Raw genomic sequence first — 26,050 nt, 5'->3', positions numbered from 1 at the left:
TTTTTTTTTAGAGAGGAATGGAAGATTCGATATAGGCCGATAGTTTTTTTATATTTTCTGGGTCAAGGTTTAGCTTTTTCAAGAGAGGCTTTATTACTGCCACTTTTAGTGAGTTTGGTACACATCCGATGGATAGAGAGCCGTTTATTATGTTCAACATAGCAGGGCTAAGCACAGGAAGCAGCTCTTTCAGTAGTTTAGTTGGAATAGGGTAAAGTATGCAGCTTGAAGATTTAGAGGCCATGATTATTTTCATCATTGTGTCTTGATATATAGAACTAAAACACTTGAGTGTCTCCCTTGATCCTAGGTCCTGGCAGTGTTGTGCAGACTCAGGACAACTGAGCTTTGGAGGAATAAGCAGATTTAAAGAGGAGTCCGTAATTTGCTATCTAATGATCATAATCTTTTCCTCAAATAAGTTCATGAATGTATTACTGCTGAAGTGAAAACCATCCACTCTTGGGGAACGCTGCTTTTTAGTTAGCTTTGCGACAGTATCAAAAAGAAATTTCGGATTGTTCTTATTTTTCTCAACTAAGTTGGAAAAATAGGATGATCGAGCAGCAGTGAGGGCTCTTCGATACTGCACGGTTGTAACGATTCTCGTGGGCTGAAGGAAGAGTGGACCAAGGTGCAGCGTTTAAAGTGTTCATAATTTAATCCGAAAACCAAATCGAACAAAAACAACAAACAGGAGAACAAAAGTTCTGTCTGGTGCAGACAGAAAAACAGAAAACAACTACCCACAAAACACAGGTGGGAAAAGGCTACCTAAGTATGGTTCTCAATCAGAGACAACGATAGACAGCTGCCTCCGATTGAGAACCACACCCGGCCAAACACATAGAAATAGACAACATAGAACAAAAACATAGAATGCCCACCCCAACTCACGCCTTGACCAACCAAAATAGAGACATAAAAAGGATCTCTAAGGTCAGGGCGTGACAACGGTACTGTCTTTCCAAGCTAGTCGGAAGACTTCCAGTTTGGTGTGGCGCCATTTCCGTTCCAATTTTCTGGAAGCTTGCTTCAGAGCTCGGGTATTTTCTGTATACCAGGGAACTGCATCTCGGGTATTGCGCAAGGTTAAATTGAGTTCCTCAGATAAGTGGTTAACTGATTTGTCCTCTGACGTCCTTGGGTAGGCAGAGGGAGTCTGGAAGGGCATCAAGGAATCTTTGGGTTGTCTGAGAATTTATAGCACGACTTTTGATGCTCCTTGGTTGGGGTCTGAGCAGATTATTTGTTGCGATTGCAAATGTAATCAAATGGTGGTCCGTTAGTCCAGGGTTATGAGGAAAAACGTTAAGATCCACAACATTTATTCAATGGGACAAAACTAGGTCCAGAGTATGACTGTGGCAGTGAGTAGGTCCAGAGACATGTTGGACAAAACCCACTGAGTCGATATGTTGATATGCTTCAGTTTCTGCCCTATGACTGGTTTCACATTTGTCACCAGCGATTATAAGGTAAAATATATCTAAAACAAGTGTCATTTATATTTACAATTCCCTTATCCAAACGGATTACTCATTTACCTAGCTCTTATCAATAGCTCTTATCAAGATGTAAATTATAGTGCATGGAGAATGGTGTTATTTATATTGACAGAAAAAAATTAAGTAGATGCTTTTTCCACTTGGAACCGGTAGGTTCGCTAGACCTTATTTATGGTTTCCTCGCGCATAAAGGTGGTGGAATTATGAGAGAATTAAGTCAAGGTCAGAATACAGTGTATCTGTAGACACACCTCCGCCACACCTCCATTTATTAGATCTCTACCCCAAATGAATAGCAGGTGAATAGCATGCTAATAGCATGCTGTTCAAGGTCAGAATTCGCATAGAGAGAAAAGTGGATAAAAAGGGAAATACGTTCCATTTACGCACGCTTAACTCGGGTCGGAATCGGCCCCTCAGTGTTTTGCTCCTAAGCATGCAATTTTAGCACTACAATTTATCGTTGTGGGAAGGAAAGTATTGACATGGTAATTTCACCATATAGGCAAATATGCTAAAATATACCGGAACAAATCATCTGTAAAGTTGAGTGACTAAAGTGCTCTTTGAATCAGACCATAAATGTCTGCCCACAGTCTGAATAGTCACAGCCATATAGTAATGTTTGTTGTCTGGGAGAGGTGAAGGAGACAGCCATAACTTGACTGACTCAGACACCACAGACAACAACACAGCTGTGGTGGAAACCTTTCACAGTATCACAGAGTGTCTATTTATGTGAATGCAATGGTACAGTAGCACAGTAGCACATGATCCTTGACCTTGCGTTTTCAACCAAATATTCCATTGATGTTCGTAGGTATGTTGACTGATAGAATGTTGGTTCAACATGTTTTTGCCTTTATCACTGAGCCAGTGGTCAATTGTTCCTGCAAAATTACCTGTGTCTTACTATAAACTTAGTCATAACATGATAACTAACCAATGTGGATATACTAAGGTTTTTTTGCTGTCAGTTAATAGTTGAATGATGGACCTCCTTGAGTGATAGTGTAACGAGTGCGCTGAGAGTCGGGAAGCAAGTTCAGGGAATGAGTGATTTAATCAATAAATGAAACATAATACAAAACAAGAAACACGAACAATGCACAGACATGAAACCGAAACAATGAGGACTCGGGAAGAAACCGAAGGGAGTGACTTATAAAGGGCAGGTAATCAAGGAGGTGATGGAGTCCAGGTGAGTAGCATTATGCGCTGATGCGCATAACGATGGTGTCAGGTGTGCGCCATAACAACAGCCTGGTGACCTAGAGGCAGGAGAGTTTGCACACGTGACAGATATATATATATTTTTGAATTCGAGAGTGATGTGCCTTCAGATTTACAACTCAATTTACTGCAGTACACCCCTCCACCTCTTCGCCCTCCCCTCCAACCCGTTCCTTCACCTTACCTCCATACTCCCCTGTTCTCCCTCCCCTCCATCTCTCTGAGTCTGGAGCACCTGCCCCATCACCTGTCACTCAGATTGTGTGTGTGCGTTGTGTGCACTTGTGCCTGAGTGTACACATATGCATTGGTATGGGTGTGGGTGGCTGGAGGTGTATCTGACTATGTGCATCTACATGCACTGCCACTGCAGGGAAGCTAGACAGGACGCTGTGCCACATCCTTCCCATCCATCCATCCAACTGTTGCATGCAATCCTAGCTGTATGGCTAGCCCTTAGACACACGGTCTGGCTTTGAATTAGGAGAACTGAACATGAGAGGAGGGGTAGGGTGGTGAGACCTACACAGCTTTTTGTATTATGTTAAATGCTTTGCCCTCACTATTTGCTTTGACCTGGTTTCCAAAATGATGTTTTTTTCGTTTGATGAACTCTGAGAAGACAACCCACCCATAAAATAAATGGAGCGGGGCAAACCACTTTCTTATCCTTTGGCTTAGTGGCAGCTCTTTTTTCTGTTGCATGTGGAAAGTCCAGTCCTTTTGTTTGTCTCCTGTTGCAGATTACTGAGACATTTTTGAGGAATGACGAGAGCCTAGCTATTCAGGGAATGTGCAAAGTGCCTGCATTTGTCAAAGGTTCTTGTTTGGGGGCTGGTCGGTAATGAATTTGGAAGTTAGCTTGCTGGCCCTCATCTGTCAGAGCATAAAGCAATCACTAGTCGAATGTCTCTATCATGTACATATAATAAAAAAAAGAATATTGATTATTGAAGTTTTGACACATTTTCTGTAGTGAAATCCTGTTGATACGTACATTGATCAAACTTGGAAGGGCGGGAAGGATACATCTAAACATTCATAACATAAAACAACCAAACAGTGTGTTCTTTTTCCCTGGATGATATCTCATATTTTGAAAGTGTTTGAAAAAGATTAGATTCACAAATGAGCGTGAGCAGTGGGGCCCTGGGGCTGTGTGTGAAATGCCCGTCCTAACAGTGTTGCTTGCACACCTGTCTAGAGCTGAAGCCTGCAGGCTGTTCCAAGCACTGAGTTGGCTATGGCCCCAGCCCACAGCATCTAACATGGTATGGGGCAGGTGTCACACATGCACAAGAATACATTTCTGTCCCACAATAAAGTTCAACAGTTTTTTTTATCAAAGAGAGTTGTACAGTGTTCTTCATGAGTTAATCCCTTCAGTTTTCCCTGTTAGGATTCTGTTAAATAATGAACCCCAGATATGGCTGCAAGGTACAGCGTCTAATTTATATGCCAACTTGCGAGAGAACTATAGAGTACTTTGTCCTCGTGCCAATTCACCTCCTAATCCTAATGATGCTGTGCTTTTTCCTTCTCTGTTTTTTTAATTCATTTGTAGCTTCGCCCCACAGGCAAAAGCAAATATTCCTGCAAGACCTACTACATGGTCAGCTTCGAGGTGGGTTCTCTACCTACCCTGATCATGTTTCAAAACAAGCAGCCCTCAGTTGACTTGTCCATACCTGTCCGGAAGATAAAGGAGAGAGTAGGACAAAAAAATGCTGGCTTGGTTCCAAACTGGAGCAGAGAAAGAAGGAGAAAACAGACACAGGGAATGAGAGAAAACAGGAAGTAGATGAATACAAGAGATGCATCAGCAGAATGTTCAAAGTATGTACAGTGGCCCATGATCAGATCATCAAACAATCTTTGATTGACAGTTTGGGTGCCGAGAACACCTACAAAGCTGTTTGAGTGGATCTGACAAAAGGTTGTTGAAAAGTACAAATATCTCAGGCCTTCCGTTTGCTTTGTGATGACAGGTCTGTAGTTCATCAGTAGCCTACTTTTTATATCTGAATTGAGTGAAGAAACAAGTGTACTTCCTTTCATGAACTCAAATTGCTTTTGAAATCTTTCAAATACTTTGAGGGTTTGCTTTAGCCTGCCTAGAGTGCTAGGTGCTAGCTACACTTTTGGGACTTTTTTATTGGTTCATTGCAGCAGGGAAGCTCTGTTGAAATGAACAGCTCAAGTTTTTTTTAATGATTTCAAATAGTATTTGAACCCAGGTCTAAAACTCATCCCCCTGACTAAACCGAGTATGTTGCTCTTCTTCCCTCACCCAGGCTGTCTCTTGGAGGGGGGGGGGGGGGGGGGTAGTATTGTGGAGTACTAGCGCCCAAGAGGGGGAAGGCAAAGCTGCACATGTCTTGTCATTTACATGCGAGATTCTCCACATTTTTGTGGGCTTTTAAATAATATATTGTTGTTTGTGCTGTCTGTTAGCTGGAATCGCGACTCTCGAGCAACAAGTCCGAGATTGTCGGAGGTCATATATTTAACAGGACACCTTTCTAATGTTTTGTCTCTTTCAATCAAAGACAGCTGAAATCCCTCTCTCGCTAGGCTCAGGTGTGTCTGTCCCCCAAGGTGCTCCTTGTATGTCCATTGTTTGTGTCAGGGTAAGCCAGGTTGTCAGTATGTCTTAATAGGGAAGGAGTAGCTGCCCCAGGCTCTGAACAGGATTAGGACCCACACCAAGTATCAACATTAAGGGGGATTTCTTTCTGCTCCATGGCCTCAGAACCTCACCTGTGGGTCTGGAGCAGACAAATGAAAATCTGAATGCCCCTTTTTAAAAACATCTATCCAGCCTTTCATGTCTATGACTAGAGACTTTAGTCTTTTGATTTTGGGAAAAAGGTCGCAGTAGGTGGTTGAAGTTGCAATTGCTTTTCAGGTGGGGTTTGATTGTAAATACATTTCATGTAATTTTCATCTCAGTATCCTCAGTATCACCAGCATAGTGTAGAGTCCAATGGTGTGAAATACTGTACTGTATATATTATGTCTAAGGCATAGTGGCAGAGTCCCCCAGTCTACTACAGGGAAATTAGTGTCCTGATGTGACAGGGCTTCACTGCCTTCTCACACACATACAGGATGGGGTCACACCACACCGCCAGGCCACTCCACTCCGCCTGCTCAAACACACACATCCCATAACAGACCCCATAACTCTGGACGCACATCTTCAGGACAGGTCTCTGTCTGTCCCCTGACTTATGGTTTCCCTTTGAAACTGGAAAGAGCGATGTATGCAAATTGTTTGAGATTGAGGAGGACGGACTGTTGAAAGGCTGTTGATCAATCCAAACAGTGACACCAGTCATCATACCCTATTATTATTACCACTTGAAAATTGTGACCGTCACAATGTGTTTTGTTTATCTGCAGTGAATCCCATGATTCCCATGCCAGAGTGAGTGATGTATGACTATGACTAGGAATGAAAGTAACTTTCAATAAATTCCCTGGTTTTCCTGAAAACCCGGTTGGAGGTAGCCCGGAATCAGGAGGGAATAAGCAGGAAATCCGGGAATCCTCAAACCAGGATTTCTGGAAAACCAGGGAATTTATTGAAAGTTCCCGGAATTTTGCAACCTTAACCATGACATTATTACCAAAGAGTTCAAACTATGCTAACATGCTAACTTAAAGTGGCTGATGATACAGGAATGGAGAGTTTATTGAATTTATTGTATCCATGTTATGAGTCTGATAAGGGATTATGCCGCACATTAAAAAAATGTTGAACATTGTTCTTTAATCAAAACTGTTATAAAAGAGATTCCAGTGTACTAGCTACTCATTAACGATGTAGACATTCTTTCTTATTGTGGCCTACTACAATTACAGGGGAAACGCCTACGCCAAAGTCCATAACACTCCCAAATAACACTATACAACCAAAGGCAAATTTTAAGCCTTTTGAATGGAATACATAACTTACTCGGATGCATTTATGGAGATGCCCTTGTTGGTAGTTCTGAGTAGATTAGGTGTCTAGATGGAATGGGCAGACATTGCAGGGTTGCAAGGTGTTACATGTTTTTCTGTAGAGAAAGAGTGACTTGGACTGGATACTGTCTTATTGTACCTTTTATCAGTGGCGGTCGGTGCCATTTAAGATGAGGGAATACGATTATTGTTGTTCATGAGCATGGCCTTATTTCTATTACAGCAAATTAGATGACAGTCATTCATATTCCATTCACCCAATTCAATGTAAGATCAATAGGTTTATACTACATGATACTCAAATTTCCCCTATACCAATCATGAGGTTGCTACAACCTAGCCTATGAATGAAAGTTTGTAATGTGCACACATGTCGAGAGAAAAATCATTAGGCCCTAATCTATGGATTTCACATGACTGGGCAGGGGCACGGGTATGGGTTGACCTGGGAGGGCATAGGCCCACCCACTGGGGAGCCAGGCCAAGCCAATCAGAATGAGTTTTTCCCCACAAAGGGGCTTTATTACAGACAAAAATACTGGGCTGGTGTGGGCTCCCGAGTGGCGCAGTGGTCTAAGGCACTACGTCTGCATCTCAGTGCTAGAGGCATCACAGCAGACCCTGGTTCGATTCCAGGCTGTTTCACAACCAGCCGTGATTGGGAGTCCCAAGGGCAGCGCACAATTGACCCAGCGTCGTCTGGGTTTAGCTGTCATTGTAAATAAGAATTTGTTCTTAACTGACTTGCCTAGCTAAATAAATGGAAAAAAATACACGTGATCTGCAGTTGTGAGGCCAGTTGGACATACTGCCAAATTCTCTAAAACAATGTTGGAGGTGGCTTATGATACAGAAATGAACATTAAATAATCTGCCAACAACTCTGGTGGACATTCCTGCAATCAGCATGCCAATTGCACGCTCCCTCAAAACTTGAGACATCTGTGGCATTGTGCTGTGTGACAAAACTACACATTTAGTGGCCTTTTATTGTCCCCAGTACAAGGTGCACTTGTGTAATGATCATGCTGTTTAATCAGTTTATTGATATGCCACACCTGTCAGGTGGATGGATTATCTTGGCAAAGGAGAAATGCTCACTAACAGGGATATAAACACATTTGTGCACAAAAATTTAGAGATATTACGTTTTTGTGCATTTGGAACATTTCTGGGATCTTTTATTTCAGCTCATGAAACATGGGACCTGTTGCGTTTATATTTTTCTTCAGTATAGATGCTTTTTCCACTTGGAACTGACAGGTACACTTAACCTTATTCATTGTTTCCTCACGCGTTCAGGTGATAGAATTATTCGTCAATTAAGTCAAGGTCAGAATACTGCGTATGTAGACACACACATTTGTTTGATCTCCTCCCCAAATGCGTACCGTACCTTGCTGGCACTGGCATTTCCCCATGCTTAAGTTCAAGGCAAGAATACGCATAGAAAGAAAAGTGCTTAAGTTACATGCATGTAACTCCAGTCTGAATTCCCCCCAATTTGTTTATAGTAAGTAACACTAGCGTAAAGTGCCGACCTAATTTTCATGGCTCAGTGGGGGAATCATTTGTGGGTCACTCTCTCTTTTTCTCTCCCTCAATCTCTCAGAATCCCTCTCCCTTCTCTCGGTCTCTCTGAATCTCTAGACTGCTGATCATGTCATAACATCCAGGTTAAAGATTAAACACTGTGAGAGATAGATGGGTCTATATTGTCAGGTGAAAGGTGACGAGGGCTGAATATGTAGTCTCACTTGGTTTGGGCGCACGTTGAAGGGTTATGGCTGAATGTGTGGGGCTCTGGCCTGGCTCAGCATGCCATCTGTAGATAAAGGAGGTTGTGTGTGTGTGTGTGTGTGTGTGTGTGTGTGTGTGTGTGTGTGTGTGTGTGTGTGTGTGTGTGTGTGTGTGTGTGTGTGTGTGTGTGTGTGTGTGTGTGTGTGTGTGTGTGTGTGTGTGTGTACGGGGGGGGTAGGTAGAGGATAAGTACAGGGGGCTGAGAGCTGTGTGTGGTGCAGTCTTTAATTAGAACAGGAAGACATGGCTCAGCAGCCGCACAGAGCCAGACCTAGAGGAGAGGGGGTTTCATGCATCCATGTTCAACCGCCATTTTTCTCCAATGAACAGACATCTTCCTTAGCGAGTATACAGTACATATTTCACACTGCCCACAACAGATTGTTACACAATGTGTGAGAGAGAACAAACTGAAAGTATTTCAGGAAACATACTATTTGATAACAGTATACATTACAAAACCATGACAATTATTTGTGAAGGGGACCTGATTTGTTTTGGCATACACAAACTATAAACTAACTAGCGGATGAGTGGTTTTGTACTGCATTTGGTACAAAACGACGCAGGTTTGCTTTATGTACAACAGCAACACCTTCCATATAAGGATATAACTGTCTCCACCAGTGGTTAATAGCTGTCTCACTTAGTTTTTCAATTTAACATATCATGTCTCGTATAGAGGAAAGCCTGAATGAGAGACCAAATGATGAAGTGTTCCTTTAATAGTGATTAGTGAATACAATATAGCCTACACTGAGTGCACACATCATTCGATATTAAACTGATTATGGCACAAGGCCAAGTATGGAAATAGTCATGTAAGCACCTTACTCTGCTTGTCAAAATCTAAGTAAGCATACGTCGATTAAAACACCTGGTTTCCTTTTTTCTTTCAAATTATTAGACATGTAAACAGTTTAATCAGCAGTACGGCTGTGAATTCGATCTGCACATGTGCCAGCACCTGTAGCGCAAGCCTCCCTTATATGCGCGCGTGAAGTGAGTTTAACATGCAAACTTTATATGTCCGAACACAGATACCCCTGCAAAAATAACATGGTCACTGTGGTAAAACCGATTTTCTGCATTTAAGTCCCATCAGGTAGCCTGATTTCAAATATGTCCATGTAAACAGGATTATTAGGGAAATGGTTATTCTTGCAAAGCATGTAAATGTTTTAAACACACTATTATATTAATCTGACTATCCATAATAATTGTATTATTGTGTGCATGTAACCATGCTCAGTGGGTGCTGTTTTACCAGATATGGCAAGAGGATACTATGTTAGCATAAAAACGTGTTTTTCCTTTCTTCTGCATTTCCCATGTGTTCTCTCAGTCATGCTTCCCGGGTATGGATTCTCCCCTCTCCCTGACTTCCAGCCTCACCTCCATGCCTTCCGTTGCCGAGGAGAGTGTCCCAGCATGTGGTTCCCGGTCTCAGGCGAGTCCCAGGCTTTGAGCGAGGCCCGGGACGACAGGCCTCTCCTGCGGCAGTGCCAGCACAACCACATCGCCGTGTGTCAGCAGGAGCTGCAGCCGCCTGTGACCCCCAGCGACAACGGCCATGGATCACCTACTGCAGACGCTCAGCACTCCACCCCTTTGCCTCTGAATCATCGCAAACACACAAGGACTGAAGCAGAAAATGGCGGCTGGAGGAGTAACCCTGATCAAGACACTGATACTGATATGGACCTGAGTTCAGACTCTCAGATGCTAGGGGGCGACGTTGAGCTTTTTATCCGGGAAGATAGGAGGACTGACACTCCAGGGCAAGAGAAGTGTGAGAGACCCATGGTGGTGTCAACGGTGTTTCGTCCCCTCCACACAGCCCTCAGCCTGCCCCTGTTCCTCCCTCTGTCCTCCCTGTACAGGGACACAGACTACTGTAACTCTCAGCCACCTGGCTCTCCATCCTCACATGAGCCTCCGGAGCTGCAGACCCCAGACACCTGTCGACCCCAGAGGAGGACGTCACAGGGCTCACTCAAGGAAAAGTCAATCCGTAAGTACAGTATCTATCCATTCCACTTTGTCAACTCTCTGTTAGTCCTCGTCAGGAGAATGTTTCTTTCCCCCTTCATTTTGTCATCTGTAGGACATCAAAATCACACTTCAAATCTTACTTCGGAAATATTTTGTACAAGGCCATATCCAATATGACTGGCTTTAGTTTGCAGAGAAGTCTTCACCTCAGTCTTTTTTGTGTTGTGTCCTAGGGCGTAAGATGCGAGTGTACTCACCAGACAGCCTGAGTGATGATTCTCTGGTCAGCCCCATTCTGGATGGCGACTACCTCTTCCCCGGACCCTTCGATTCCTTCCTGGAGGAGGACATCGGGGGAGACCCTGTAGATGCCACGAGTCCCTCATCAACAGGGGGGACACCCAACCCCCGAAAGACTCCACCTTTTTCCGCAGAGCCGCTGCAGTTGTCAGAGCACTCATCTGTCTTGAACTGTGGGGCTGTAGAGAATTCCTCGGCCACCGGAGGAAGCTCTTTAGCCCGCTCCAGTATGGCGGAACACGAGCGGCGTCGCTTCTCAGCCTCGGAACTGATCTCACGGCTACAGCTTTCCCAGAGGAAGAACTCGTTCACACTAAAGCTTGGCAAGTCGCTGTCAGCTCGCGTGGCCTCCCGTGACAGGCAGAACCCCAGCAACTTCAGCTCTGACTGTGAGTGTCCTGCCTCAGCGTTGAGCACCACTGCAGCGGGATGTGTTAGACATGAGGTTTTTGACAGCAAATGCTATAACCAATTTTGGAAAGCTGTTTTCTATGTAAGAGGATGTTTAATCTTGAGACAACATTCTGTAGTGGTTGTGTGTTTGCTAGGTTCCATCCACCTCCATCTACTTTCTTCCTCTCCAGATAAGTCCACTTCCAGGCATCGTGGCTCAGGTGGTGCCAGTGACAGCGCCCCCCATAGTCCAGTAGGACCTGCACCGCAACTGCCATCTGCTGACAATAATACGCAACAACATCGACGTAGCACCGGATTCACAATCAAAAAGTGTGTTTTAACAGCTAAAATGGGTGTATTATATCAAAGTTAAACTCACAAATTGAAACTACAAATCTTAGCTGGAAGTGGGTTGTAAAATTGTCCACTGTGAATAACACTGTTATAACAAGTATAAATACTACTTTCCCACAGTTTGAGGAAGAAATCCATGGAGGATGATTGGTGCACTCCTCCCACAGTCAGCAGATCCAATCGTCTGTCACGGTTTCTCCCCAGCTGTGAGTCTTACTTTCCACTTGTGTCAAAAATTTGGTTCATTCCACCTCCCTTCTCCACCTCCATTATCAATGGTATCCACTCTCGTTCAACCACATGCTACATAACAACATAATATCTGAAAGTATTTTTTTTACTTTCTGCAATATTGATTTTAATTCTCAATCACCACTATGTACTCTTCTTACTCAATATTCTCATCTCTCTCTCTCTCTTTCTCTCTCCTCAGCAATTCTGTACCAGGAGTACAGTGATGTTGCAATCAACCGAGAAATCCTGAGGCAGCAGGGGGAGGAGCCAGGTGCTGAGGAGGAGGGGCTAAGGGAGGAAGGGGCTGGGGAGACTCCATCTCCATCTAATCTGTCTCCATCCAGCTCCTTTTGCTCCTCGTCACGAGGCTCCGCCTTCTCGCTGTGGCAAGACATCCCTGATGTCCGGACCAGTGGTCAGCTGGACAACTTCAGCAACGTGGAGCGCAAACTACAGGAGGTGAGAACATGAGGATGACATCAAGCCAGATTGGGATTTGGGAAGCACTCATAGAGATGGATAGAAGGTGTGCCCGATGTCCTATCTTTTGTGGAAATTGCAGCCTCTATCCATGTCTATGGCAGCACTACAGGACTTTAGCATATCCAATTAGCCAGCCAAGTTGATCTGTTTCATCTATGGGATGAATTACCTATTTTGTTAACATAACATATTTTGATATAACATTTGTGATCATAACATTAAATTCATAGATTTATTTGAACTCTGTTTCCCTATAATGTCTCATGATAACGTCATGATTTTAATATTTAGATAAAGTATTTAATTTTTCATATTTAGATAAATAAAGTATCATGTTTTTAATTGTGAGTGAGAGGTGTGCCTATTGTTTCCTAAAGGCCCATAATGTCTCCTCATCACAGGCCAAGTTTGAGCTGGTGACGTCAGAGGCGTCGTACATTCGGAGCCTGACCATCGCAGTGGACCATTTTATGCTGTCCCAGGAGCTGGGGGAGTGTCTGGGGACCCAGGACAGACAGTGGCTCTTCTCCAAGCTCCCCGAGGTCAAGGACGTCAGTGAGAGGTACAGTATAGTAAAATGAATGTATGTCATGAGATTCTCTGTTTTTTCAGTCTTGGTTTTTCTTATTCTTCTGTTTCTCTTCACAAACAGGTGTAGAATAACAGTGAAATGCTTACTCATGGGCCCTTCCCAACAATGCAGAGAGGAAAAAAGAGAAATAATAGAAAAATAATAACACAAGGAATAAATACACAATGAGTAACGATAATATATACAGGGTACCAGTACCAAGTAGATGTGCAGGGGTACGAGGTAATTGAGGTAGATATGTACATATAGGAAGAGATAAAGTGACTAGGCAACAGGCAGTGGTGTAAAGTACTTAAGTAAAAATACTTTAAAGTACTACTTAAAGAAAATAATATACTTTTTAGTCCATACATTTTCCCTGACACCTAAAAGTACTTGATACATTTTGAATGCTTAGCAGGACAGAAAACTTGTCCAATTAATGCAATTATCAGAAGAAAATGCCTGGTCATCCCTACTGCCTCTGATCTGGCAGACTCACTAAACACAAATGCTTTGTTTGTAAATGATGTGTGAGTGTTGGAGTGTGCCCCTGGCGATCCATAAATTAAAAAAAAAACATTAAAATCATGCCGTCTTGTTTGATTTAATATTAGGAATGATGTATACTTTTACTATTGATACTTAAGTATATTTTAGCAATTACATTTACTTTTGATACTTAAGTAGATTTTTAAAAATTTAGTTTTACTCAAGTAGTGTTTTACTAGGTGACTTTCACTTTTACTTGAGTCCTTTTTATTAAGGTATCTTTACTTTTACTCAGGTATGACAATTGGGTATTTTTTCCAACACTGGCAACAGGATAGATAATAAACAGTAGTAGCAGCATACATAAACATAAACAGTAGCAGCAAGGCACTCACAGCCAAGGTAAAAATACACGATTCCAACATGGATTGTCTATTCAGGGAAAATAGGGTGATGAAGGAGTCGCTACTAGACATACAAAGTCGTAGCATGTGTGAAAATAATTTTTTCCCCTGAGATTCCTGATGACGCATCCAATAATCCAGAGTGCGCGATCAGAGAATCCATGCAATCTGCCTTGAAACTTCCTATAGAGACTGTAAACAAGGTGGCTTTCCACCGAGTACAAAGACTTGGAGCTTTGACCGACAAGACCAAGGGTCCTCGACCGATCATTACAAAATTTGAACACTACCAACAAAAGGAGCTGATCAAAAGCAGGGGAAGGGAGCTTAAAGGGACCAAATTCGTTCTCAATTACCAATTTCCAAGGGAGAAAAACGAACGTCGTAAGAGACTGTATCCGCTACAAAGTCAACAACGGGAGAAGGGTAAGCGTGCCTTTATCATTGTGGACAAGCTCTTTATAGATGGACAGCTTATCCGAGACAGCTCCATAACACCATGGCTGTACTAAATTCTACAGGGAATTCAGGTTACTAAAAAAAGAAGGTATGGGAACTGTAAAAATATCTAAACATTATGAAGTGGATATGAACACACACGTACTCAATTACATGCTCGCTTACACATACGGACTTATACATACATACACACACACACACAGCTGATCTCGCTCTCGTTCTTCTTCTCTTCTCTCTCTCTATTGTCAATAACTGTTTTAAAATGTTATGTGTTTATTGTTTTTCTATATTTTTTATGTATTTGTCTGCAAGTTTATATATGTTTACAGCAAGCAAGGGGAGATATCAGAATAGAGGCATTGGGGAATAATAACATATTGTACGGAATACATTTGTACTGTAGTGAGAGTAATATAAGGTCTAAAGTAATGCAAGGTCTCTTTTATGATCATGTGAAACATCAATTGCTATGGAAATGCTGGGATGTGTTTTTCAATGATGTTAAAGGTAATTATGATGCAACTATGACAGTGATACGATATGGATTACAATTATCATCATGAATATCAAGGCTATACGCACTACATGTTACACACATTGACACTCAACCATGCAAATTGGCAGAGTTATTATTTTTTGGACATCACAGTTATAGTCTTACTCTTATACAGACATCGTACACACTCTCACTAAATCACATCCAATATCATACACATCAACATACTCAGATTTACTACACACATAATATCTTGTCTCAATTTTCTAACATCTGTGACATTGGCTCACAGGTAAACAGGCAAGGGAATAAAACAAATATTGCTAGAACCTACTTCTTGAATTCTAAATATCAGACATTTGAAAACTCTAGTTTTGACCGTCATAATACCTCTGATGGCAGTAACTTTAGAAGCACTAATTATGGTCAATTTAGACTGAGAATAGTGTCTAGTTATGGTAAGGGGTGAAATAAGTATAGCCAGTTATAATTATAACGGTTTAGCAGATAAAAAAAAAAAAAGATCAGTCTTTACGTGGCTAAGAGAAAAGGAATATAACATACAGTTTACAGGAAACTCACAACATCCTTAGATGAAGTTGCGTGGAAAAAGGAATGGGGTGGTGGAATCATTTTCTGTCATGGACAAAGGAACTCAAAAGGTGTGATGATATTAATTAACAAAAATTTCGATCTGAATGTGCAAATAGTCAGGAATGATTCGCAAGGAAGGTGGATCCTTTTGAATATGCAAGTGGACAAAAAAGAGATTTGGCTCATTAATCTATATGGTCCAAATCAGGATGATCCATACTTCTTCAAAAACATTTATACCAATTTATTGAACTTACAGGCAACAAATTATCAAATCATTATGGTAGGAGACTATAACACAGTGTTAAGTACCTCATTGGACCGTAAAGGGAATCACTCTACAAACTATCATCACCGTGCCCTGAAGGAAATCACAAATATTATGGACACATTAGAAATAGTGGATATTTGGATACTAAAAACTAGTGAGATATACGTACGTGGAGGAGACTTAATTAGTCATCTTGACTACTTTCTTGTCTCTTTCTCTCTTGCATCAAAGGTTAAAAAAGTTTTAATAGGAGACAGAATGCGATCGGATCATCATCTAATTGGCATTCACAAAACTCTTATAGATTTTCCACGTGGACGGGTATATTGGAAATTTAATCAAAGTTTACTGGAGGACAACTTATTTTTAACTAAGACAAATTAATTTATAACTGAATTTTTCCAGTATAATATAGGTTCAGCAAATCCCTTTATTGTTTGGGATACCTTTAAATGTACCTTCAGAGGTCATTCGATTCAATATTCATCAATAATAAAAAAGCAGTTTCTGGCTAAAGAGAAAAGACTAACAAGGGAAATCCATGAACTAATAGTACAGGTAGTAGCAATAAAAACGATACTACAGAGATACAAAATGAACTTGAGGAACTTATTCAAGAATTTTTAAAAAAGAACAAAAATTAAGCAAACTAGATGGAATATGGAGAAAAATGCACAAAATTATTCCTGAATCTCCAATACAGAAAGCTAACAAAAAGAATTTGCAGAAACTCGTTACTGAAGACGGAGTCATCTATGATTCTCTGAATTATATTTTTAAAAAGGCAGCTAACTATTTTAGACAGATGTTCTCTTTTCCGTCTCATCCTCTCCCACTGAATGAAGATTACGGTAAGGAATTCTTTCCAAATAATATAAAAAATGGAAAATTAACCAATTTACAAAAAGATCAATGCGAAGGCCAAATTACAGAGGAAGAACTTTTTGAGGCTATTAAATCCTTTCAGTCTGGAAAAACCCCAGGGTTTGATGGCATACCGGTAGAGGTATAGCAAGCCTTTTTTGATATTCTAAAAGCTCCATTGTTAGATTTGTTTTAACTACTCCTATAGAAATGGTAGTCTGTCATGTACTTAGCAGGAAGGTCTTATTTCTCTATTATTATAACAAGACCCAGATGGCAAATATAAAGACCCAGTCTATTTTAAAAACTGGAGGCCCCTTACACTTCAATATTGTGATGCAAAAATACTAGTGAAATGCATAGCACTCAGAATTAAAAGGGTTTTACCAGGTATTGTTCATCCTGATCAGACAGGTTTTTTACATGGACGATACATTGGAGATAATATATGACAACTACTAGAAATAATAGAACATCATGAAACATCTAAGAAGCCAGGCCTGGTATTTATAGCGGATTTTGAAAAGGCATTTGATAAAGTAAGACTGGATTTTATTTATAAATGCCTGGATTTTTCCAATTTCGGTAATTCTCTTATAAAATGGGTAAAAAATTATGTATAGTAGCCCCAGGTGTAAAATAGTAAATAACGGCTACTTCTCAGAGAGTTTTGAACTGTCAAGAGGAGTTAAACAACGGTGTCCTCTGTCACCATATCTATTCGTTATGGCCATCGAAATGCTAGCTATTAAAATCAGATCCAATAACAACATTAGAGGATTTGAAATCCAAGGCTTAAAAACAAAGGTGTCCATGTATGCCCGATGACTCAAGTTTTATATTAAGTCCGCAAGCTAGATCCCTGCAATGTCTCATTGAAGATCTAGCTAACTTTTCTGTACTCTCTGGACTAAAACCTAATTATGATAAGTGTACAATATTATGTATTGGATCTTTAAAAAATACAACTTTTACATTACACTGCAGTTTACCTATAAAATGGGCTGATGGTGAAGTAGACATACTTGGAATTCATATCACAAAATATATAAATAAGCTCTCCACAATGAATTTCAATAGAAAACTTGTAAAAATAGACAAGATCCTGCAACCATGGAGAGGTAAATGCCTGTCTATTTATGGAAAAATTGCCCTGATTAACTCCTTAGTCATATCTCAGTTTACTCACTTACTTATGGCGCTGCCTACTCCTGATTATTCATTTTTCAAATCATATGAGCAAAAAATATTTCGCTTTATCTGGGACGCTAAACCAGACAAAATAAAACGTGCCTATCTATATAATGAATATGAATTGGGTGGGTTGAGATTATTAAATATAAAAGCACTAAACCTCTCTAAAAGCTTCACTTGTTCAAAAGTTTTACTTGAAGCCTAAATGGTTCTCAAGTAGATTACTAAGAAAAGCTCATCCATTGTTTTATAATAGCCTTTTTGCCTTTGTGCAGATTGCCATGTCTCATTTTCATTTAATTGAAAATTATACTTTTTTCAAAGTATCTCTCTTTTTCAAACAAAATAAAACATGATAAAAAGTATGTTTAAATGAGACTGAGGGGCAGTGTTTTTACAACTAATGCCGGTTTGCATGAGGCTGATGCCGTGCAGGTGTTAGTACACATGAATATACACACACACTCATTCAAATAAACGCATACAAGAACACACACATACATGTAATAGTGCCAGACATGCACACAAACATATACAGTTGGCATTGCTGTTATGATTTTAGTTATCTTTGATGTCCTTTGTTTTAAATGTATTATATATATATATATTTATAATTTTTTTGCATTGTTTGCTGTTTTCTTCTGTCTTCCTTTTCTTCTCTTTAATTGTATATATTTTTTTCTTCTTCTTCTTGGGGGGGGGGGGGGGGGGTGACTGTGGGAGGGGTCTCGAATGGTTGCAGGACAGCTATTGGGGAACTTTGGGGGGGATCTTGGAGGGTTCGGGTTCACGTTTCTTGGCCTGGTGGGAGATCTGTCAATGCTCCCCTTGAGCAGGGCATTGAACCTGGACGCTTCTGTGTGTTACTCTGAATGGGAGTCTGTTGGATGATTGGTCTGATGTAGTTGTTGAGCGGCTTCACTGCAAGTATATTGTATGTTTCGGATATTCAATAATATATACAGTATATATTTATTTTTAAGTAGCAGCATATGTGATGAGTTAAAAGAGGTAGTGCCAAAAGGGTCAATGCAGATAGTCCAGGTAGCTATTGGTTAACTATTTAACTTACTATTTAGCGGTCTTATGGCTTGGGGATAGAAGCTGTTCAGGGTCCTGTTGGTTCAAGACTTGCTGCATCGGTATTGCTTGCCGTGCAGTAGAGAGAACAATCTATGACTTGGGTGGCTGAAGTCTTTGACCATTTTTAGGGGCCTTCCTCTGACACTGCCTGGTATAGAGGTCATGGATGGCAGGTAGCGTAGCCCCACTGCTTTCAATATCTCTCTCTGTTTCGATCCCACACTCGATTTTCTCTGAATCTTTCACTTTCTTTGTTACTCCCTCTCTTCCTTTCTCTCTCTTCCTTTCACCTCTCTCTCTAGGTTCCTGCAGGACCTGGAGCACAGGCTGGAGGAGGACATCTTGCGTTTTGACGTGTCTGACATCGTCCTGGCCCACTGTCCCGCCCTGCGCAGGGTCTACCTCCCCTACGTGACCAACCAGGCCTACCAGGAACAGACCTACCAGCGCATGTTGTGAGCAGTCTTACTTTGTGTGTAATCTATTTTGCTTTGTTGCACATTTGAGACCGTAAGTATAATGCAAATTATGTTGCTCAGTGCCTAGTACACATGCTCGAATTGTCACTTTATACATATGGATATCGACGGTGTGCAGGTTTCTGTTCCAGCCCAGTACTAACACACCTGGTTCAACTAATCATCAAGACCAAGTGTGCTAGTGCTGGGTTGGAACGAAACCCTGTAGCTCTTCAGAAACAGGGTTCATGACCACAGATATATCAGGAAACTAGGTGTATGTTGCAAGTCAAGACTTCACAGGAGAGCCGTTTGAACTTTTAAAAAATGTTGTGAGCTAGCTAATGACAGCCTAATGTTGTTAGCTAGCTAACATTGAACCTGGTTGGTTAGCTCCCAGCACTGTGGCATTGTTGGCACTGTTCGTTGTTGTTTAACTAGCTAACGTTAGCTGGCTGGCTTGTTAGCTAACGTTACGTGACGTTGTTTGAATTTACACTTTGTTTACATAGCTAGGTTCATTGTTTACCTAGATAGCTATATGTCTTAAGCTAAAGTGTACTGTTAGCTAGCTAGCTAACGTTAGTTGGCTGGCTCCCTAGCTGACATTATTATTCATATTCCAGAGACATTTGCTTTTCTAGTTAGAGCCTAATGTTAGCTAGCTAACATTGAACCTGGTTGGTTAGCTCCCAGCACTGTGGCATTGTTGGCACTGTTTATTGTTGTTTAACTAGCTACTATTAGCTGGCTGGCTCGTTAGCTAACGTTACGTGACGCGTGTACAACACCCATTGAATATGGCCAGTGTCAGTAAACATCTGCAAAAAAGCGTAATGAAATTGCTGCCAGCAGAGCTGGTTAGGCTGTTTTCATGTTATCCAATCATTCGCTCCGATAGCGAAACGAGATGGGTGGGGCTAAAGCTTAAGAGGGTGTGAACGATGCTGAATGAGTGTAGACAAAGAAGAGCTCTTCACTAGATGCCAAAACATTCAAAGGCCATTTTCTCAAAAGTGAGTTTACAAGTTGATCAACTTTTAAAGCAGAATTACTTTCCATTTGTTCCTCAAATGCAGTGTATGATATACCATTTTGTAGCTCTGAGTCGCTACTTTTATCCAATGTAAAAAATAAAAACATTTGCTACATAAGACCGATATACACATATATCTCCAATCCATACCAGTGAAGGTTTTTTCTGACAATATTGCTAGATTTGAAGTGATTTTTGTCTCTGTAGACAGGAGAATGCTCGCTTCCCAGGTATCCTGGCTCGTTTGGAAGAAGACCCCATCTGCCAGCGTCTTCCCCTCGCCTCCTTCCTCATACTCCCCTTCCAGAGGATCACACGGCTCAAGATGCTGGTGGAGGTACGATAGAGCACCCTTGTTCACCATAGAATTAAACTATTCATGACTGGCTGTAGGGACAAAACAATTACTCTACCTTACATCAAGTTACTGACCAGTGAATAGGCAAATATACAGCAGCAGGCTTTGCAGTGTCCTGAGGTGAAAGTTGAGATCCAAAATGTTCTACCTTCTATCTTATAGAATATCCTAAAGAGGACAACACCAGGCTCTAGGGATGAGGACACAGCCACCAAGGCCTTCAATGAGCTGAAAAAGGTAGCATAAAATACAAAATATACCAAAAGTTGAAGTTTGGTACATTTTTGGTCGTTATACAAAATAAATAATAGAGAAATGATTAAACTTTTTACTAATAGACTATATTGCCTAAAACATTGAAGTAACCGTTCTTATCACAACAGATTATAAAGGAATGTAACTCCAGTGTGCAGTCAATGAAGAGGATGGAAGAGCTCATTCACCTCAATAAGAAGATCCACTTTGAGGGCAAGGTAGATGAAAACATCTCTCATTAGGAACAACCTCATTCATTCTCAGTACACCTACTGTATATTCATGTACAGTATATTGCCCTATCCACTGCTGGGAATCAATGGTTTTGGACAACAACAAATCCTATTTCTTATTATTGCCATAGTATGGATTAACCCTATAATGTTTGCCCATTGTAGATTGCAAGTAAAGAAACCACATGCATCTAACCCCAGTAATAATTAAATAACTGTTCATTCATGCTCATTAATCACATACATCTCCCCTTTTAGATATTCCCTCTGATCTCCCAGTCTCGCTGGCTGGTCAAGCATGGAGAACTGCTAGAAGTGGACACACAGACCATGAGTATTTCTGGGTCAAAGTTCAAGTTGCCCACAAGGCCTGTGTACCTGCATCTGTTCAATGACTGTCTTCTGCTGTCCAGGAGGAAGGAGTGAGTACTAAAGATGTACAATGTAGAGGGAGAATAGAAAGAAAACAGTGTTTTATATGTATGGCGTTATGCCATGCTACAGTATGCTGAGCTATGCTATGCTCTGCCACACTATGCAACACTATGTATGGCGTTACTGTATGTCATACATGTTGGTTGATTGAGTGATGCATGGCATACATTGACAAATTCCTGTCTCTGGTCTGTCTGCAGCACGTGGAAGTTCATGGTGTTTGTTCACGCTAAGATCGGGCAGCTGAAGGTGAAGGACCTCAGTCAGAAGCTTCAGGGCATCTCAGGTTTCATCTTCCACCTGCAGCTGTGTGAAGGCTGGCAACTCAAACACCAGATCCTACTCAAGGCCCATACTGAGTGAGCTGCTATACATACCACTATCATGATATGTAATGGTAGTGATAAAGTAGGAACTGACAGCCTCTACGTGGGTTTTGCTTCTTCCCAGGAGTGGGAAACAAAGATGGATCACAGCCATGTTCCCCTCTGATCCTTTGGAAGATATTGAGCAGGCCACTGAGAATGATGGTAAGTAGCTGCTTTATCAATAGTCTGGATCATAAGCAGTCACATCTTGCAGTGCTGAATAAGTATTTCAATGACTTATAAACCAACTTCAGTCATGTCACTGAGCTTCTGTTGTTTCATTTACTGTAACTTGGAAAATATTGCATTACGTTTTAAAATATTTTGAAAATTGATTTTAACGGAAGTACAGCCTTTTCAGTAATTTATAAACATTTGGTTGTTTCTCCTCTCAGATCTTTCCCAAGTTCAATGCATCAAGAGTTACCAGGCCCAAGAGCATGACGAGCTTACATTGGAGAAGGCTGATATTCTTCAAGCCAAGACCATTACAAGTGACGGTGAGAAACTCCCTTTGGCAAGCTCACATTAAACTCTATCATCATAAGTATAAACTTTAAACAGCAACTTCAGTAAAATAAAAACCCTTTACATTTTCTCCTTTACCCTAAAAGTAGTTCATAGCTGTTTTCTATCATGTGTAAAACCCAAAGTTTGAGTCTTAAACCACCACAAATAGACCACACAAGTGATAATGTCACTGGGTGTGTTTTTGTTTGCTGAGGTTGTTGTGTATTGTGTATCCACAGGCTGGGTGGAGGGCATTCGGCTGTCAGACGGGGAGCGGGGCTGGTTCCCCAAAACCAACGTGGAGGAGATCACAAGTCGCAGTGCGCGTCTCCGCAACCTCAGAGAAAACATCCGCATTAAGTGTGTCACACAGAAACTGGAAGAGGAGCTCTTTTAAGTGTCCTTTCCATCCTGCAGCTTTTCATTTACACTTGGAATGTCCAATCAAACAGGGCAGCAACTCTCAACCCGTATCCATTAGACCCAGCTTTTATGCAAATCAAATCATATCAAAGTTTATTTGTCACGTGCGCCGAATACAACAGGTGTAGACCTTACAGTGAAATGCTTACTTACAGGCTCTAACCAATAGTGCGGAAAAAAAGGTGTGTGTGTGTGTGTGTGTGTGTGTGTGTGTGTGTGTGTGTGTGTGTGCGTGCGTGCGTGCGTGCGTGCGTGCGTGCGTGCGTGCGTGCGTGCGTGCGTGCGTGCGTGCGTGCGTGCGTGCGTGCGTGCGTGCGTGCGTGCGTGCGTGCGTGCGTGCGTGCGTGCGTGCGTGCGTGCGTGCGTGCGTGCGTGCGTGCGTGCGTGCGTGCGTGCGTGCGTAAGTAAGTAAGTAAGTAAGTAAGTAAGTAAGTAAGTAAGTAAGTAAGTAAGTAAGTAAGTAAGTAAGTAAGTAAGTAAGTAAGTAAGTAAGTAAGTAAGTAAGTAAGTAAGTAAGTAAGTAAGTAAGTAAGTAAAGAAATAACACAACAGTAAAAATACATTTGAAAATAAGAGTAGCAAGGCTATATACAGACACCGGTTAGTCAGGCTTATTGAGGTAGTATGTACATGTAGGTATCGTTAAAGTGACTATGCATATATGATGAACAGAGAGTAGCAGTAGCGTAAAGGAGGGGTTGGTAACACCAGTTATACAACAGCAGATTTCAGATTATCTGGATGTGGGAGTTTTATTTAGTCTGCAGGTGCCTAGAAGGACAGTATTTTTGGCATAGCTCGAGCATAAGCAATATTCTTAAAAAATATGGTTATCCAGCTGCATAGCAGTAATTTTCTTTCACTCATGCTTGCTATGACTGCATATACAGTACAACTACTGTAACACAACTACGGGAATACTGTATCAGAAACCAAGCATTTTTCTTTGCCCCCAAGCACTGTAATCGGAATAAACATAATTTCAGACATCACTTTCAACAAAACATTAAGAACTACAGTGTTTGTACATCTTCCCTGTCTTTTGACTTTCACTGTTAGTTACACCCTATTGACAATAAGAGTTGTTTACGCGTAGACAAAAATTAAGATAGTAGCACATTATATTATTGACTAACCACTACTACCATCTACATGCAGATGTTCACCATTCCAGTGACACATTAAATATTTTTTAAATATAGTTAAAAAAAAAGTTGTTAGTACTAATTTAAATGTTTGCTGTTGTGTATTTCTTTATCCTCCTATAGCTGGTTATTCTCTATGGAGATAATGATGTACATTTACATAGTGTAGATGTACTTGTTTAAATGAGTAATGGCTAATTTACTATTATGACTGTAATTTATGAGGGCCAGGGTCTGCCAAAAATATGTCATACCATTTTAACAAATCTTAGAACTTATAGTAGAGAAATATAAATAACAAAAGACTAATAATACATGCGCTACTTGAGATTTCTGGTTGTGAACACAATACTTTAAATGTTTTACCCCTGAAATAAATGCACATACTTTTCAGTGTTTTATATGACCACTGCTGAAATTGTTTCATATAATAATATGTAGGTGAAGCCTGAATGTTTGTGACCATGACATAAAGTTTGAGTTACTTGTACTGTACATATAAGTATTGTACATAATAAGAACACAACTTTTTATTGAGTCCGTACATTTCAAGAACAATCATAACAGAAAATATGGAAAAGGTCATGAACAGCACTAGATTTTCTATTTTGGTTCACAGAGATTCTACGAAAAATATTGTACAATCAGTTCACAAAAAATCAACTCCCTATTTAGCCTATTCATTGCTATTACAGTCACTAGTGAAGCAGAGTACTACAGACAGTAGCCTACAGTAGAAGAATGTTCACCAGAATCTCTTAATTTCATTGGACCAGACTGAATAATATATACATATACAGTGCCTTCAGAAAGTATTCACACCCTTGACTTTTTCCACATTTTGTTGTGTTACAGCCTGAATTTAAAATGGATTAAATTGAGATTTTGTGTCACTGGCCTAGACACAATACCCCATAATGACAAAGTGGAATTATGTTTTATAATGTTTTGAAAATTCATTCAAAATGAAGAGCTGAAATGTCTTGAGTCAATAAGGATTCAATGACTTTGTTACAAAACTTTGTTTTGTTATAAGTTCAGGAGTGAACATTTGCTTAACAAGTCAAATAAGTTGTATGGACTCACTTTGTGTGCAATAATAGTGTTTAATATGATTTTTAAATGACTACCTCATCTCTGTACCCCACACATACAATTATCTGTAAGGTCCCTCAGTCGAGCAGTGAATTTAAAACACAGATTGAAACACAGACATGGGAGGTTTTCCAATGCCTCACAAAGAAGTCCACCTATTGATAGATGGGTAAAAAAAGCAGACATTGAATATCCCTTTCAGCATGGTGAAGTTATTAACCCTCTAGAGAGTTAAGACTCTAAACCCTGTCTAAGCTGGGGTAAGGGAGGTTCTACGAAGCTAACTTATGGAATTGTTTTAAGATGGTCATACCAAGGATCATTACAGTATTTGATTTAGAATTTTAAGACCCCTTAAGGTATAAAAAAAATATATAAAAAAATTATTAGATGAAACATTGAATTTGGTGTTACTGTTATTAGCCCATAGAAACGCATTGAATAACAGATTCACTACATGTAAAAAAAAATATATATATAAAATGGAAGTTTGTTCTTTAAGTGTCTGCCCTATATCTGAGAGATATAAGAAAGCTCAGGAAACAATTGGTACCGGGGACCTTCAGAGGAGGCTTGTGGGCGTCCTACAGAGGGGTCATATTAGTGTGTAGACCAAACTGTTCGGACGCTGCAGACAGAAGTTTGCAGAACAGGCTGTACCGACTTCAGACGAGTCCTGTGAAGCTTGTGGGGATTGTAGAGTAAAATGGAGAACATCATCAGGAGAGTCATCTTTCATAATAGTTTGTAGGCCTAACCTTTCGGACGCTTTAGACCTTTTCTCGAGAAGACAGATTTTCCGGATGTCTTATGGTCTGACAAACACCGCTCTAGCTCTGCCACCTTTTCCCGCATATGCGGAAGGGCGATATTGGCAGATACATTGGATTGAGACAAAGCCCTAGCTTAAACGAACGGATTTTGATGTTCATTTTTTATTATGTTAATTTGATTTCCACAGGGCCACGTAAATTGTAGGAGAAGGTTTAATTACACTTTGGATGGTATATCAATACAAAGATACAGGTATCCTT

The 26,050-nt window shown here is 40.7% G+C and overlaps 1 protein-coding gene across 4 annotated transcripts in view; it reads left to right on the top strand.

Annotated features, from left to right (window-relative positions):
- The window catches only part of arhgef19 (Rho guanine nucleotide exchange factor (GEF) 19), a 41,170-nt gene extending 16,840 nt beyond the window's left edge, over positions 1 to 24,330 (top strand). For all 4 annotated transcript variants that reach the window (XM_071348261.1, XM_071348260.1, XM_071348263.1 and 1 more), the window contains 15 exons: positions 9,856 to 10,524; positions 10,739 to 11,194; positions 11,390 to 11,531; positions 11,676 to 11,761; positions 11,989 to 12,248; positions 12,674 to 12,834; positions 19,003 to 19,155; positions 20,402 to 20,531; positions 20,715 to 20,789; positions 20,936 to 21,025; positions 21,299 to 21,462; positions 21,676 to 21,834; positions 21,926 to 22,005; positions 22,239 to 22,343; positions 22,593 to 24,330. In XM_071348261.1, the coding sequence (XP_071204362.1) occupies positions 9,856 to 10,524; positions 10,739 to 11,194; positions 11,390 to 11,531; positions 11,676 to 11,761; positions 11,989 to 12,248; positions 12,674 to 12,834; positions 19,003 to 19,155; positions 20,402 to 20,531; positions 20,715 to 20,789; positions 20,936 to 21,025; positions 21,299 to 21,462; positions 21,676 to 21,834; positions 21,926 to 22,005; positions 22,239 to 22,343; positions 22,593 to 22,750 (2,888 nt within the window). In that variant the 3' untranslated portion in view covers positions 22,751 to 24,330. The remainder of the gene's footprint in view (positions 1 to 9,855; positions 10,525 to 10,738; positions 11,195 to 11,389; positions 11,532 to 11,675; positions 11,762 to 11,988; positions 12,249 to 12,673; positions 12,835 to 19,002; positions 19,156 to 20,401; positions 20,532 to 20,714; positions 20,790 to 20,935; positions 21,026 to 21,298; positions 21,463 to 21,675; positions 21,835 to 21,925; positions 22,006 to 22,238; positions 22,344 to 22,592) is intronic.
- The last annotated feature ends 1,720 nt before the right edge of the window (positions 24,331 to 26,050 follow it).

Source organism: Salvelinus alpinus, chromosome 17 (genome assembly GCF_045679555.1).
Source record: "Salvelinus alpinus chromosome 17, SLU_Salpinus.1, whole genome shotgun sequence".
Lineage (NCBI taxonomy): Eukaryota > Metazoa > Chordata > Actinopteri > Salmoniformes > Salmonidae > Salvelinus > Salvelinus alpinus.
The sequence above is the reverse complement of the archived record's forward strand: the minus strand, read 5'-3'. Positions and strand labels throughout refer to the sequence as shown.